We start from the raw sequence: 15,194 nt of genomic DNA on the forward strand, positions 1-15,194 counted from the left end.
TTGAGCTGGTAATTAGTGAAATCAGGTTTGAAATGAAAATCTACCGGATGGTCGATCTCCAGGAGCAGGGCTGGCCACCCCTGGTTTTATAAGACTGTGCTCAAGGGCAGCAGACCAAAGTAACATTTGGGGGTGCCTGTGTATTATAATGGTCAGGGAGCTGGACTGAGAACCAAAAGGTCGCAGGCGTGCTTCCCATGAAGGAGGCTGCGATTGCAACCTTGAACAACATACTCAACCTGAATTGCTTTAGTTTTAGTGTGCATCCAACTCTATAAACTGACAAAAAAAAATTGCAGCCAATTGAGGTATTTCTGGGAGGTATTGTGACAAGTTCTCAGCCACGGGGGAAGGAGTGCTGACAAATTGTACATCATTCTATTTTTAAAAGTTTTTTTTAATGCAATGAGCAGAAGCTGAATGAAATCCTGAAACAAATCGGCGTGATTACGCACCCCCGATTTGCTAACCACAAGCTCAAAAAAGCCGCTAAAATGACAGATCCTGTGAATGATTGGCTGAATTAAATAAAACGTTAGCATGAAATGCGGAAACAGATTTTACTCTCCTTGCACACTTATTTTAGACTAATTTGTTTGAAAATGAGTGATTGCACATCTATATCCTCGTCAGATCTTCTGAAAAATGGTAACAGACACATGTATGAATTTCAAAAGTGTTCATGAAAAAATGTAATCACCATGCATTTATACTGATTTATATTACATCAACACAACAAGATACCCGAAATATGCACAGTACAGACAGATTGGTCATAGGTCAACAAATTAAATGTGTAAGACCGTAAATACAATTTTGCGTAGATAATGTTAAAGTGTGTTTTTAATTCTTTGAAATGGGCACGTGCGTTCCCTCATCCGACGCACAATAAAAAAAGCAGCAAACTCAATTTCCTTATACAGCCAAAAGGAGCGAACAGCAGTTGAGACAAGTCCAGAAGTCAACCACTGATCTACGACACCGGAATAGAGAAGGCACTGGGTTTATTCCATGCGTGCTCACCGCCACCGTTCCCTGCTGCGCATGCGCTCGTCAACACCCCCTCTGTTTTATTCTTGAAGCGAACTCTGCTTCACAACACGCGCCGAGTGCTACTGGCGGATCAGAAATTTGTTGAAGAAGATGGTGGCAGCGAGGGCGGCGATGTCTGCGCTTGACAGATAAAAGAGCTGTTTTCTGCAACAGCAGCCGCAACTCGCCGCAGTTCTGCCCGGGCAGAGTAAACCAGACACGAGCTGGCAACAGGGAGGGAACCCCCGGGTCAAAAAAGGAAGAGGACGCAACGCAGTAGGACACTTTTGATGTTGTAACCAGGCACATGTGGGATATAAACGAAAAAAACCCGGACCTGTCCAAAATTAAGGAATTCGTACAAACTGCGGAATCGCGCCATCGTGCACACAGTTTAATTAAATTAAAACGGCAAGACCGGGGAGACCCGTTTTCAAGGGATTTCGAATCCACTGGGAGCGGAGGGGAGGGAAGACGAGCAAATTATCTCACACTTGGGGCTCCACGAGTTTGCTGTCTAACGAAGGGAATTGTGGCCTGACGAACTTTAAATGCGAGTGCGGAGCCATAATGGATTTACCTCCATTCTATTCGCACTTGTTTCCTGAATATCTCATGTCACGGATGGTTGATTTTTTAAAAAAGTTTCTGGTCGTTACCACGCCTTCATATGAGGATTAAAACGGACTGACAGGTTTTAATGGACGTTTCGATAGTTTGCTTGTTGGCTGGTTTACATGGACCGATTGGTCTAATAATCTTTAAGGCAATATTGATTTAACCAGCTGGGTGGCCTTTCAGTCTTAAGTAAATATTGAAAAGTGTGATCCCAGCTTGGTGCATGTGTTAGCAATCTGGAAACGGGACTGCAGTGTTTGAATTTTTTTTTTTGTTCGCTGCTCCAGCGACATGTTTTTAATGTATATCATATTTCTCCATGTTACGGACTCCACAAGCCCTTAGGAACCCAATGATATCACCGACCGAGATCCGGACTATGAGCTCAGGAAAGGACGGGGCTCGTTACGGGGAATAGGCCCGCTTGTTGAATTGGGCAACGGTGTGGGTTATCGGTCTTCTAGCTGAGTGCGTTAAAAACAGTAGCCTACTGCGTTTTTGACCCGTTCGGGAGTGTTCTGCAGTCTGTTTTAGAAGTAAGGGCATACATTAAAGATAAGATGTCTTTTTTCAACTCAGGACCCAACTAATGCTTGGAAAGAAGAAACATTTTTTCAAGGCTGTGGAAAGTGGGAGAGTTGTTTTTCCGATTGTGTGAGCTGTTATGACACAATGTAGTCCATTAGTATATCGCAATTTAGCTGGCTACAATAGGATTTTTTGCGTTGCAAAAATAATCCTGAAATGACAGTCCTGACGAAAGCAGTCTGAAATACACTCAAACACACACGCGCGCGCGCGCACACACAGGAGTTGTTAAGTAGCTGAGCGTTGATCGGGAAGTCTGGGATCGGGGAAATATGAGACGCCGATGCACTTTGTCTTCGGATTTTGATGTCAAAGTTTGTAAAGGAAACCTCTGTCAGCATCGCGAAGGTAGGGGGCTAAGTTGGAAGGAGTGGACTGGCCGCGCTGCCACCCGGTGGCGGCGTCAAAACAGAGCTCCGTAGCTCCGTACAGAGCCGTGGGCCGAGGTGACAAGAGAGTCATTAATAATATTTTGTTTCGACAAATCATTTCAGAAAATGTTGTTTAAATATTTTAAGCTAAAAATAAATACACAGTCGGGGAATGTTTCGTTTACGGGAAGGAGTGACGGGGTTGGACCTCATTCCAGGGAACTTGAAGGCTCAAGTGCTTCGGAACAGTGGAATATATAAAGAGAGATGGACTGACGTAATTATGAGATCGGATAACGAACTACTCGAATTTTTGGAACTTCAATAATGACTGTACCGTTTGCGATGAAGTTCTTTTTTTCTTAAGCTCGTTTTTTTGTTTGCCCACACGTGTTTGTTCATTCGCCCAGGTTTTCCATTCGTGGAATAAAAGTACACCGAGTTCAAGTCACTTTTTGTGATCGCCGGCCAGTAGCTGTCATAGCTAACCAGCCTTCGGGCGTCAACATTATTTTCTGTGGCACGTTAGCATGGCTTCGCAGTCGCCGCAACACGAGCAGCTTCTGCAGCACGGCACAGAAGTCAGCTGCGACTCCAGCGGGGACGGCGCCGTGTCCGTGCGGATTAATAATAGCCACAAGCCGCTCAAACACCTGCAGCCGCAGCCTCAGCCGCATGGATCAGAGGCTCCCGGCTGCGGTGGCCGCGCGAAGCCCTGCAAGTACAGCATTTCCTCTAGCTGCAGCTCGGCGGAGTCGGGTTTGCCGAGGACGGCGGCAGCGGGTTTGTGCGGCCGGAGGAGGGTGCCCCAGCTATTCGAGAGGTCGGCCGGGCTGTGGTGGAACCCGCGCTTCGACTCGTCCATCCTGGAAAAGGAGTGCCGCGAGCGGTTCTTTCCCCAGACCCGCCGGCGCTTCCGCTACGTGCTCTTCTACCTGGCCACCGCCGCTGTCCTTTGGGGCGTGTACTTCGCCGTCAACGGAGCCAGGTGCGACCCCGTCACCTTCCTGGTTCCCACCGCCGCCTTCCTCCTGGCCTGCCTCCTCCTCTTCCTCTTCACCTTCACGCGGCTGTATGGCCGTTTCTACACCCAGGCCTCGCTGCTGCTCATCGTGGTGACCTTTGCCATCACACTGGCACCCCAGGCACAGAAGCCCGCGCTCCCGCACCCCAAACTGGACCTCAACGTCTCGCCGGAGGGCGCCTTAGATTGGGTGCCCTGTATTTCCCCAGTGGGCACCTTCTCCCTGTGCATGGAGGTGCTTCTGCTGCTGTACAGCGTGCTGCACGTGCGTCTGTACGCCGCTGTGCTGCTGGGCGTGCTTTACTCCCTGCTCTTCGAGGTGCTGGGCTGGCTGTTCCTCCCCCTGGCCAGCAGGGGTAGCGGCAAAGGCCTAGAGGACCTGGCCTGGCTGCTTCCTGCCAAGGCCCTGCTGCACCTGTGCGCCCACGCCATCGGCGTGCAGCTGTTTGTCATGTCGGAGGCGCGTTCCCGCACCACCTTCCTGAAGGTGGGCCAGGCCATCATGCACGGGAAGGACCTGGAGGTGGAGAAGGCGCTGAAGGAGCGCATGATCCACTCCGTCATGCCGCGCCGCGTGGCCGACGAGCTCATGAAGCAGGGCGACGAGGAGGGCGAGGCCTCCGGGAAGCGCTACTCCTCCAGCTCGACTCGCGGCGGTGCCTCCTCCGCCTCCGGAGCAGGCGGGGCTGGCGCCTCTGCCTCCTCCAGCCCCAAGGGCCACAAGAGGAAGAAGACCTCCATCCCCCGGGCGCAGATCATCTTCCGGCCCTTCAACATGAAGCGCATGGAGCCGGTCAGCATCCTGTTCGCCGACATCGTGGGCTTCACCAAGATGAGCGCCAACAAGTCGGCGCACGCCCTGGTGGGGCTCCTCAACGACCTCTTCGGCCGCTTCGACCAGCTGTGCGAGCTGACGCGCTGCGAGAAGATCAGCACGCTGGGAGACTGCTACTACTGCGTGGCGGGCTGCCCCGAGCCCCGCCCAGACCACGCCTACTGCTGCGTGGAGATGGGCCTGGGCATGATCCAGGCCATCGAGCAGTTCTGCCAGGAGAAGCGGGAGATGGTGGACATGCGCGTGGGCGTGCACACGGGCACCGTGCTCTGCGGCATCCTGGGAATGAAGCGCTTCAAGTTCGACGTCTGGTCCAACGACGTCAACCTGGCCAACCTGATGGAGCAGCTGGGCGTGGCCGGGAAGGTGCACCTGTCTCAGGCCACTGCCGCATTCCTCGATGACCGTTACCAGCGGGAGGACGGGCAGGTGACGGAGAGGGTGGGGCGGAGCGTGGTGGTCGAGCAGCTGAAAGGTAAGGGGAGGGGGGCGGTGGCTCGGCAAACTGGGGTGCGGGAAGAGGGGGGTTGTGTGTAAGAAGGCGTGGCCAACTGAAAGCAGAATCAGTGGCTAGCTTCTGATACAGACTGAAGTCCCATCTCTACAGACTTAAATGTGACTCCCTTCTCATTCCCATCCCCTGTACACTTCAGTGTAAATTCAGGTTTCATGGCATTTTTATGGCTTTTTGCTTCTGCTCTTGGGGCTTGTCACGGATGTAATGTGTATGCATTCAGGATTTGTGTTTTGGTTCGTGGTTTGCTTAAGTTCATTTGCATTTCTGCTTTAGTGATGTTGAATTTACACCCACGGAATTGCTTTGGCAAACATCCTACTATAAATTGATAGCGTGTTAGCCGTGTGTGTCGCTCCAGATAAGAGTATCACCTAAGCAAATAAGATGTGTAAGTGGTGTAATTAAAGGGGGGGATTGTGGGTACGGTTTCTGGTGGGGCTGGGTAAAGGTTAGGGAGGTGGGATTGTGGGTAGGGTGGCTGATGGGCCCAGGTGAAAGGTTAGGGAGGTGGGATTGTGGGTAGGGTGGCTGATGGGCCCAGGTGAAAGGTTAGGGAGGTGGGATTGTGGGTAGGGTGGCTGATGGGCCCAGGTGAAAGGTTAGGGAGGTGGGATTGTGGGTAGACCTGTAGAAGACATGCGTTTAGCCCTGCGCTCTTGTTTGCCTTCCTGTCTCCTGGTCTGGCTGTGTGTATTTGCATTCAGTGGATCATGGCGGATAAAGGCTCATGTAAACTATCTTCCCCGCCACCCCCCCCCCCCTCTGAGGCTGCCTTCCTGCTTGTGGTAGGGGCAGACATCTTAGGACCCCTCACAAGGAGTCTGGTGGGTGGGTCACCATAACTTTCTGGATCTTGTAAAAACTGGACATGTCACCCCCTCCCTCCTCCCCCTTACACAATCACACACACACACACACACACATACACGCTCACACTCACAGAGTGGCTATGAATGTTTATTAAAATCAGTATTTGTTTGTCTGGTGAGGAGCGTTGTTTATAAACCCAGAACACTTGTGGTGATTGGAGGGTGTTTTGGGTTGGGGGGGGGGGGGGCATGCGGATGGAACAGGTATGTCAGAACTCCATTCAGGTTTAGGTTATGTTGTGGTACTGTGCTAGGGGAGCTTATCTCTCCTCTGGTATTGAGAAATGCTACCAGAACCATGTAGCTGGTATAATAAAGCTTGGGAATACACGTGGGCCCTCCTTCTGAATCCCATTTGGGGAAAGTTTGTTCCCCACGCTGCCCCCTCCCCCAGGCCTCTGTGCTCTTGAGGAACTGCAGATGGTTCTTGTCAAGCGCTACACATTGTATTAGATTAGATAAGATGAGATATATTCCCTTTCATCTCCTGTGGTGCAGACAGGATTAGCAGATATCATATTCTGTCCGATCTTTGATCTCACTTTTTGCGAAGATGACCTTGTCATCAGAAGCGGAGGTAATGCGGTTTGACATCAACTTTTTGCCTTTTGCGTGCGCGTGCATGCGTGAGAGTGCGTGTGAGTACATGTGCTTTATTGTTTCATCACTGTTAACTCATGATTCGGATGTGGTACCGGACCCATAGGGCAGCGCTCTTCTTCACTGGATCAGATCAGATCAGAGCTAAGGACTGAGCATCATTCACTGAGTTTAAAAGGCTTTTTCCCAGAATGCACCTGGAGGACCTTCGGGCCCGTTTCTCGGCAGTTCCAGCCTTCCGCTTCCTGTCTGTCTACAGACGACCCGGCCCCTTCTGTCCGTCTTTTCGGTGACTCGCGTTACCGTAAGGCCAGACTTGTAACTTCCCCGCAAGTTGCTATCCGTTGCATTTTGTTTTGTGCCAGAACAGCCTGCCAGACGAATCCTTTCTTCTTCGTTTTTTTTTTTCTGTTTCTCGTTTCTCTTTTGCGTCACGGCTCAGGGAGCTGTCTCTTAGCCGAGCGTATCTAAGTCTGCGTTGTGCTAACGTAGCCCTGGTCTGGCCAGTTCTTGTTGGCTTGTGCAGAGACGGAGACGTCATGGCTGAAAAACTGTTTATACATAGTTTATATGTCGTAGATAAAGGGAATAAAGTAATGTTCTGTTCAGGACTACTTTTTTTTATCTACATGGGCCAGTTAAGCTGGATAAAACCATGTTGTCCTTTTGGACATGAAGTACCATAGAGCTGTTGAACGTACAAAATGCGTACTTGCATACATTCACAATCGTAAATCATACATTATTGTTGTATTATGTACCATAGAAACTCTTGAAACGAGGCATTAGAAAGGCTGTCCAATGGCCCTAAAGAGTGGGACTGACCCCTTGTTTTTAGTTTTTTCCTTCTTAAGTCATGCACTTATGAAGTCAAGTGGGTTGCTCTTGTTCTTTTTGGGCCGTGAAAGCCTTCCCTATGATTGGTCTGAAGAGCATAAGGATGGGGAGGTGCATAGTTATAGGAAGAGGGGGTTCTGCTCTTAAAGGGCCCTCCCACCAGGGGTCTTCTAATGGTGCAGGCTTAGCCATCCTGCCTGGAGACGGTGTGCTATGACATGGGGCTCGGTGCGCGTGTGTGCTTGTTTGTGCGCGTATGGGTGTTGTGTGTGTTAGATTGGTGTCTGTGTGTGTGGTGTCATTCACTGTGTAACTGGTACAAAAGTTCCTTTGTCTTTGCCCCTGCTACAGTTTTCCTGCTTGTTTGGTCATAGGGAATCCCCAAACAGCCCTCCCCCTCCAAAAACAAAAAAACAAAAAACAAATGTATCCCACGAGCCTCAGCACCACCTGGTTGTCAGGGCATCCCCACTTTTAACACCTTCCCACCGTGGACTGGCCTTTCTTAATAGGCTGGGGTTATCAAATCAGGGATTTGTGCGGTAGTCCTCTTAGTCCTCTTCAGTTAAAAACCTTCTAATCCCATATTTGTGATCTTGCGTTAATGCGATCACCCTCCCTGTGTTCATGGAGGCTTACTCTCAGATTAGTTAAGTGAGGTTTAAAGGTGAAAAAGCTCTTCAGCTGTGCTTGGGCTAACTGTTAGTAGTACTTTGAAGATCTCCAGAATAATGATGGGTTATCATTGAGCAAATTACAATACACCTGCAGCATGGGTGGGAGTTGATGGTCTTTCACATGAATATTCACGAGCTTCCACTCCCTTACATGTGAATTACTGTCTATGACTAGGGAATGAATATCTTGGAAAACAATCGTGTTTGTCTCTTATTTCATCATTGCCATGTTGCTTGAGCAGTTATGCATCGTAATGTTGTTTATTCATTAAAAACTAGGAAGTTTTATACTGGTGGAGTATCAAAAAAGAACTGGTATGATTGGTTCTTGTTGGCTGAATCAGAGCTTTTGAACATCACATTTTAGGATGTTTATATTGGAATTTGCTGACTATTTCACAGTTGTTTGTATCATTGTAAGTCTTAGTTTCAGGGTTGAAGTGCTCATTTACAGAGTATACAGTGTGCACCATTTTCCTTCAGATCTATCAATGTCTCCTTTACCATACTGACATCTGAAGTCATCAGTTACATGGGAAAATGAACAAATATGGGGCAGAAAATGGAAATGGGGCATGGAAAGATACAATTTTTTTGCATCGGTTGCCGTTTCAATATTCTTTCTAATGCCTATGTGCTCTAGATAAACAAGGGTTGGCTCAAAATGAGTTCTAAGTGTGGTCTCTGCACCAAACTTTGAGGAAACCCATCAACCTGACATTGTGTCACCATGACCGTACCTCTGCAACGCTCATCTTAATGATGCACACACATTTAGCCCTGGTCTTTTCTTTGTGGTGTAATAGTACAATTTGAACAAGTCCTTTAATGTAAAAAAGAGTAGAACCAAGGCACTCTTCTAAAGTTAAAAAGCTGTAATATAAGGCTAGTTCATATTAGAACATTAAGAACTCCAACATTTTTTGGCCAAGTGTCTGGATTCATCATGATGATTGGCCAAAAAATGTTGGAGTTCTTAATGTTCTAATATGAACTAGCCTTATATGAAAGTTTTTTAACTTTAGAAGAGTGCCTTGGTTCTACTCTGAACTCCTACTGCTTTTGTATGCTGTAGCCCTCTCTGTTAAGTCCTTTAAAGTATTTTCAAAGTGTAAGGTGGCTGACATCTTTCACAGTATCTTATGTCCCTAGTTCTTGTTTATGATTCACGCAATGAATGGATATAACCCATAGCATTAGGCTTTGGAACTTTGAAGCTTCACCGTTTTTTGAACCCATCATCACAGCGGCCCCATCAAAATTGCAGCACACCCAAGTATGGTGCTGGAGTTTTATCGGCATGCTTATCTAGTGATATCTCTAACTTCTGTTGTCCAGAGTTTATTGCTTGTGATATACCAGTGAACTCTTCAGACCCTGGTCTGGAAAAACCCCACATTCTGTAGGTTTTAATTTCAACCCTGATTTTGTCCACCTGATTCAATGTGGCTCAAGGAGAACTCGGGCTGTTGAATGAGGTGTGCTTTGTTAGGGTTAGAGTGAAAACCTACCGGACGGTAGATCCCCAGGAACAGGGTTGGGCAGCCCTGCTCTAGCTGTTGAATGAGGTGTGCTTTGTTAGGGTTAGAGCAGAAACCTACCGGACGGTAGATCTCCAGGAACACGGTTGGGCAGCCCTGTCAGAGGAGGAATCGACCAGTACACAGATACATAGTGCCCTTCCCACCGCTTCATTCATATCTACAATTTGGGGGACAGCTCTCCAAATTCTGAGATCATTTCACTCATTTCTGTGACTTGAGTGGTAAAACAGCCATCAAACGTCTGACCAGTGAAACCTCAATCTCTAAAGGTCTAGTAAAAAAAAAAGTGTTTATTGATTGAATGCCTGCTTTCTCTTTTTTACCAAAATAAAAGCATTTAATCTTTTTGGGAGTTCTCTCGTATATTATCCCCCATCCAAATGGCTCATTGCAGCCAGCATCAAGTCAGAAATTACCATTAGACAAGCTAATCTGCCTGGCTAGACAGCTACATAAAATTAGCTTAGATAGTTGGCTGATGTCAAACGAGGGTCAAGTGCAATGGAGTTCTGGAACACTGACTTAAGAATAAAAAATAAAAAAAATACAAAAAATTTTAATTCAGCTAATGGGAAATGCTCATTTGTCACTTAGCATTTCATTCCAGTGGTAGGCAAATGGCACAGGCGCTGTTTGCGGTGCTGTGCTGAGCCGTGCCGTGGTGTGCTGTGTCATGCCATGCAGCTGGCAGGTTTTCTGGCCTTGCCTTGCCTTCTGGCATTGTGGCTGTGGTGGTTGCCTTGGTACACGCCTACTGCTCCTTGATTTGCCAGAGCTGTGGGCCAACCCGTCTGTGATTGGTCTATAATATCCTGTGGAAATCCTCCAGCTCACACCAGGTGCAGTATCTCTGAGTAATATCTGATACCAGCTCATGGTAATCGCTCTACAGACCAATAACATCACAGCCTGTGTGAGCAAAGCATGGGGCAGGTGTGGGAAGGGCGTGGCAGCAGATCTCCATTGTAAATCCCTTTCTTTTTGTGCTAAGGTGTGACCTTTGACCCCCCCCCCCCAATATACCAGTGCAAACGCCTTTCCAGTAATGTGAGACTTTGGACCTCCTTGCCCCTGATTGGCCGGTCTCGTTCTTGACTCCTGGTGAGAGGGGCGGGGCCAGGTTGTGCTCCTCTTTGCTGACTGTGGAGCTGGGTTGTGCTGCCGTAGGGCGGGGCTGTGTGAACGTTTCACTGTGCTGATGCTGGCTAACCTCGTAACCTTCCCTGGTTTGTGATGCAGTTTGTCCCTTGTGTCAGGGAAGGTAGTGGCTGTCATGGGATGGGGGAAGGTGTTTGTAGGGGGTACTGGAGGGATGCTGAGCCCTTACTTTGCACAGGGACACCAGAAGACCCACAGACTACAGAAGGAGAGTGGGTATAGAACAGAAGGCATGATTATCCTGTCATGAGTCAGCGGCCAGTGTGTGTGCGTGCGTGCGTGCGTGTTACTGTCTCTAAAATAAGAACTGTGTGTCTGGCCTTGCAGGCTATTGCGCTTCTCTCCTTATGAGATGTTTATAACTTTCGGTTACTGTACAGTTCAAAGGTTCAGTGTAATCGCGAGAACCATGCCTGCTGCTCCAAGAAGTGTGTTTACAACTGTGTGTGTGTGTGTGTGTGTGTGTGTGTGTGCATATGTATGCATTCCAGTGCTCTCCCTGTAGGGGGTGGGGGGTTATGGGGGCAGATGGGTGTTGCCATGGTAACATTATAGTGTTTAGGCCCATTGGGCATATGGATAAATAGTCTCTAATTTAGAGCTGCTAAGACATCTACATGTCTGAATGCACTGCTGGGTGAGTGGGCTGAGTGTGGCTCTTACACAGTGCCCCCAGTCTCCCCTCTCATCCAGCCCTGCCTTGCTACACCCACCCAGCCACCTGTACAGCCAATCACATCTGCAGTACTACCGACTGAAACAACTAGCATTTATGAACCAATTGGAGAGGGGCATGGGGAGGCAGCTGACTAAAGAGATTAATAAAGCTGTCCTTTGTATTCTGGGTCAACTTTGGCCACAGCTGAGGAATGCAGTATACGGTGGCTGTTTGGATTATAGTGTTTGGAGTGGTTAGATGATTATAATGTGGCGGTTAGATACTAAATAAATGTAATTAAATGTAGTGACATTTGGCATGGCCGTTGGAAAATGGAGTTTGCGATGGTTGCTTGGCGCTATAGTTCAGAGTATTTGTTGGGTCATGGAGCTTGGCGTGGCTGTTGGGTAATATAGTGCAGAGTGACTGTTGGGTAATGTAGTTTGGAGGGGCTTTTGAGTAATGTTGTTCAGAGTAGCTCTTAGGTAATGGAGTTCTGGGTGGCTTTTGGGTAGTGGAGCTCAGAGTGGCTGTAATGGAGTTTGCTAGTCTCACCCATAACGAAAGCCAGTTAGGTTTTTATTCTTATTGGTTGTGGGCATATTGGCAGGATTGTTGGTGCTGTTGGATTGTTGGTGCCACCTCCGCCCCCCCCCACCCCTCAATACACGCACACTCCACACAGCTAAACTGCTGACCAAAACCAGTTCAACTTTCAAACGCTCCATACCTTGATCATGTGTGTGTTTATGTATGTGTGTGTGACAATTGTGGATATACAGTATCTTTATAGATTAATTTACTTGTATTACAGTAGATGTGACTAATAGCCTAAAACTGCTCAGGACTGTGGTGGAATGCCGGTCTCCCAAGAGACAGGTTGATTAGCAGCTCTGAGGCCTTTATTGTAATGGTAATTGTGGAACACAGGCCAGAGATGAGCTCATTATGTGGGAGGGGTTTGGCTATAGGTGACAGTGGTTACCCAGGTGATCTGATAGTGAAAACATAATGGAAAACATTGCCCTTGCCCTGTCACTAATGATGGAAACAAGCTAGAGTGAGAGAGAGGAAGAGAGAAGGATGGTGAGAGAAGGACAAAGGGCGTGGGAGGGAAAGACTGAGATGAAAGGAGAGAGAGAGAGGGTGAGAGGGAGATGGAGAGAGAGCAAGTGGTCAACCCTGGTCTTGAGCCAGAGAGCCGCAGAGTTTGCTGGTTTTAAATCAGCAGCCAGTTCAGAGCCGGTAAGCCTGGTGAACTTACCGGAGGGTAATAAAGCACTTTAATGGCTGCGGGAATCCCAGATTCCTGTACACACAGCCTTGCGTGTCAGGGAGAATTTGATGGGGAACTGAAATGGTTCTCTAGCAGGGTTTTTTTTTTCCTACTGTTTACTGTCCTGTAAAACTGGATGAAAACATTTCCGTGGTCGTTGAGCATCGCTGATGGCTCCACTTTCTCACGGCTGCCCCGGAGTCTGGGCCCTCTTGGGGACTGTGCGGGATTGTTTATGGTCTCACAACAGCACTGTGGCTGACTGTGGATCAGATTATGCTGGAGCATCTGGATTCGTCTCTCTGTCCCTTGGGAACCCCGAAACCAGCTGCCAGTTAAGGGCTTGGAAACGAGGTGTGAGGGCTCTTTAGCCAATCACCGACTTTCAATGAACGCTTAAGTTGCTGGAAAAACTCCAAAAACCAGCCGATACTGTGGCCCTCCGAGACTGGAGTTGAACATCTCTGCCTTAAGTACAAAAGATATGGGCTTGAAACCCTTAAACCTGAAATACGGGCATACGTGTAAAGGGACTAAGTCCTAAAACTGGAGGACAAATGGTTTGAATCATTAGACACTGTGTATATGCTGTTTAAATAATGAAACACTTGAAAATGCAGAGTTTATATTCATAAGCACACAGAATACATGCTCTAACGGTCATTCACTATGAGAATATATGTCAAAGTTCTCAGACATGGACAATTGGGTGCTTTAAATCATTGAACACCATAAATGTGGGTTTTAAATAGTTAAACACTGAAGGCAATGTTTCAAGTAAATCCCTGAACATCCTTTTTGAATTGAAGTCCTTAAACTCAGAGAGTCTGGCACAGGAGGCTTTGGAGAATGCAGGGCTCATACATCCTTAAACACAGACACACATCGGCTCTCGTCTTTAGAAGCTGAGGCTGTGGGCCCTGTGCCAGATCTGAATCTGATTAGTGACATTCTCAGATGTGTTTTATGTTGTGTGTCTGTTTTGAGGGTCTAGCGTAATGGTGTGTGTGACTCCGCTCGTTTGGCCACAGGGCTCACGTCAGTGCCGTACGTGGGATTCCCGGCGGCTTCTGGTTCCTCGCGCGCCTGTTTTCAGAAACGCCCACGCACACGCGGCGTACACAGCTCGGGTGTGTTAAGGCGCGCGCCGCCTGCCTGCGCTGTAAAGGGAAGTGGCGCTTGGTGTCAGTACGTCTGCGGTGCTTGCTTTACCTTCAGGGGTAATTCATTTACCGGAGAAAGCACGCAAACCCCTGATTACAGGATCCCCTTGCGTCCCATGCCTCCTCTGTTACATCACTTCCCGTCACAGAGGAAATGCATGTGTAAAAAAAAAAAAAGCCCGTAGTAGAAGATTCCCTCTGTCAGCTGTTTCTCAGGATGGAGTCTAGCAGAATCTCTGATGTCACTGATGTGTCACTGAGGCCCAGGGTCACGTAGTGACACTCCTCCGATGTATTTATTTTTAAACTTTTAAAATAACGGCTGGTCACAGATTTGAACAGGAGTGAAGACTTTTAAATGATTGTCTATTTTGAGGCATGGATGGGAGCGGGTTGGATGGTGTTGCTTTAATTTTGAGAGCACTGTTTTGTGTGATTTATAGTACTGGTGTATTCCCCGCACCCTCCCTGCTGAGAGAGATTAAGAGAGAGAATGGGAGTGAGAGAGAGAGATAAAGTGAGAGGATGTGGGGCGGTGACGGGGAGAGGGAAAGTGAGAGAGGGCGAGAGAGAGGGAGGGAGGGAGGTACAGGGAAAGGCATTTTAGTGGAGTGGCTGCTTTAAGAGCTCACTGCCGGCGGTTGTTTGCATGAGTCGCGTATCGGAAGCCAAGGCTGCATGGGGAAGGGGGGGGGCGGCATCTCTCCACACCCCCTTCCGCTGAACTAATACCCATGGGCCTCAGCACACCACACCACAGAAGGGTGGAAAGGGAGAGAGGAGAGATGGAGAGAGAGCAATGGAAAGACGGAGGGAAGGAAGGAGGGAACGGTTAACTCCGGAGAGCCACTGGGTCTGCTGACTTGTGCTTTGGCTATAAAGTCGGTCCCCAGAAAGCGGGTGGGGAGGTGAGGGAGTGTCGGTGTGTAATGGTGGAGGGGAGAGCAGGATCAGGACAGCGAGCCTGAGGAAATAGAACAGACCTGCAGGACCCCCTCACCACCAGGCAGCCTGGGGGGAAGCCCAGCGTTTCCTTTATACTGCACCGAGCTGCCAGCACTGTGGCTCAGTGTAAACAGTCACAATTTAGCCCTGTCCTCCTGTCACAATTTCCCTGCTATTGGGGGGGGGGGGGGGGGGTTCTGAATGTTTTATTGGCAAGACTGTTTCTCAAGGATTTCCCACAGTGCAGGCACACAGTGTCCCTGTGTGCGTGCCTGTGTGCGTGCCTGTGTGCGTGCCTGTGTGCGTGCGTGCCTGTATGCGTGCGTGCATGTGTGCATATATGTGCACTGGAAACGCATGCATGTGCTCTCTCTCTCTATCGCTCTCTCGCTCTGTCTCTCACTCTGGAAAAAAAACATACATGCACACCCAAGGCTGTACCTTGTGAAACTGAAATTCGGGATGACATAATCTTAGAAAAT

The 15,194-nt window shown here is 48.6% G+C and overlaps 1 protein-coding gene across 3 annotated transcripts in view; it reads left to right on the top strand.

Annotated features, from left to right (window-relative positions):
* Positions 1 to 967: 967 nt before the first annotated feature.
* LOC135249258 (adenylate cyclase type 9-like) overlaps positions 968 to 15,194 on the top strand; it is a 36,462-nt gene continuing 22,235 nt past the window's right edge. For 2 of the 3 annotated variants that reach the window (XM_064324692.1, XM_064324693.1), the window contains exon 1: positions 969 to 4,943. In XM_064324692.1, the coding sequence (XP_064180762.1) occupies positions 3,140 to 4,943 (1,804 nt within the window). In that variant the 5' untranslated portion in view covers positions 969 to 3,139. Of the gene's footprint in view, positions 4,944 to 15,194 lie in introns of all 3 variants that reach the window. The other variant, XM_064324691.1, reaches the window with a different exon arrangement.

Source organism: Anguilla rostrata, chromosome 2, assembly GCF_018555375.3.
Source record: "Anguilla rostrata isolate EN2019 chromosome 2, ASM1855537v3, whole genome shotgun sequence".
In the NCBI taxonomy this organism is placed as follows: domain Eukaryota; kingdom Metazoa; phylum Chordata; class Actinopteri; order Anguilliformes; family Anguillidae; genus Anguilla; species Anguilla rostrata.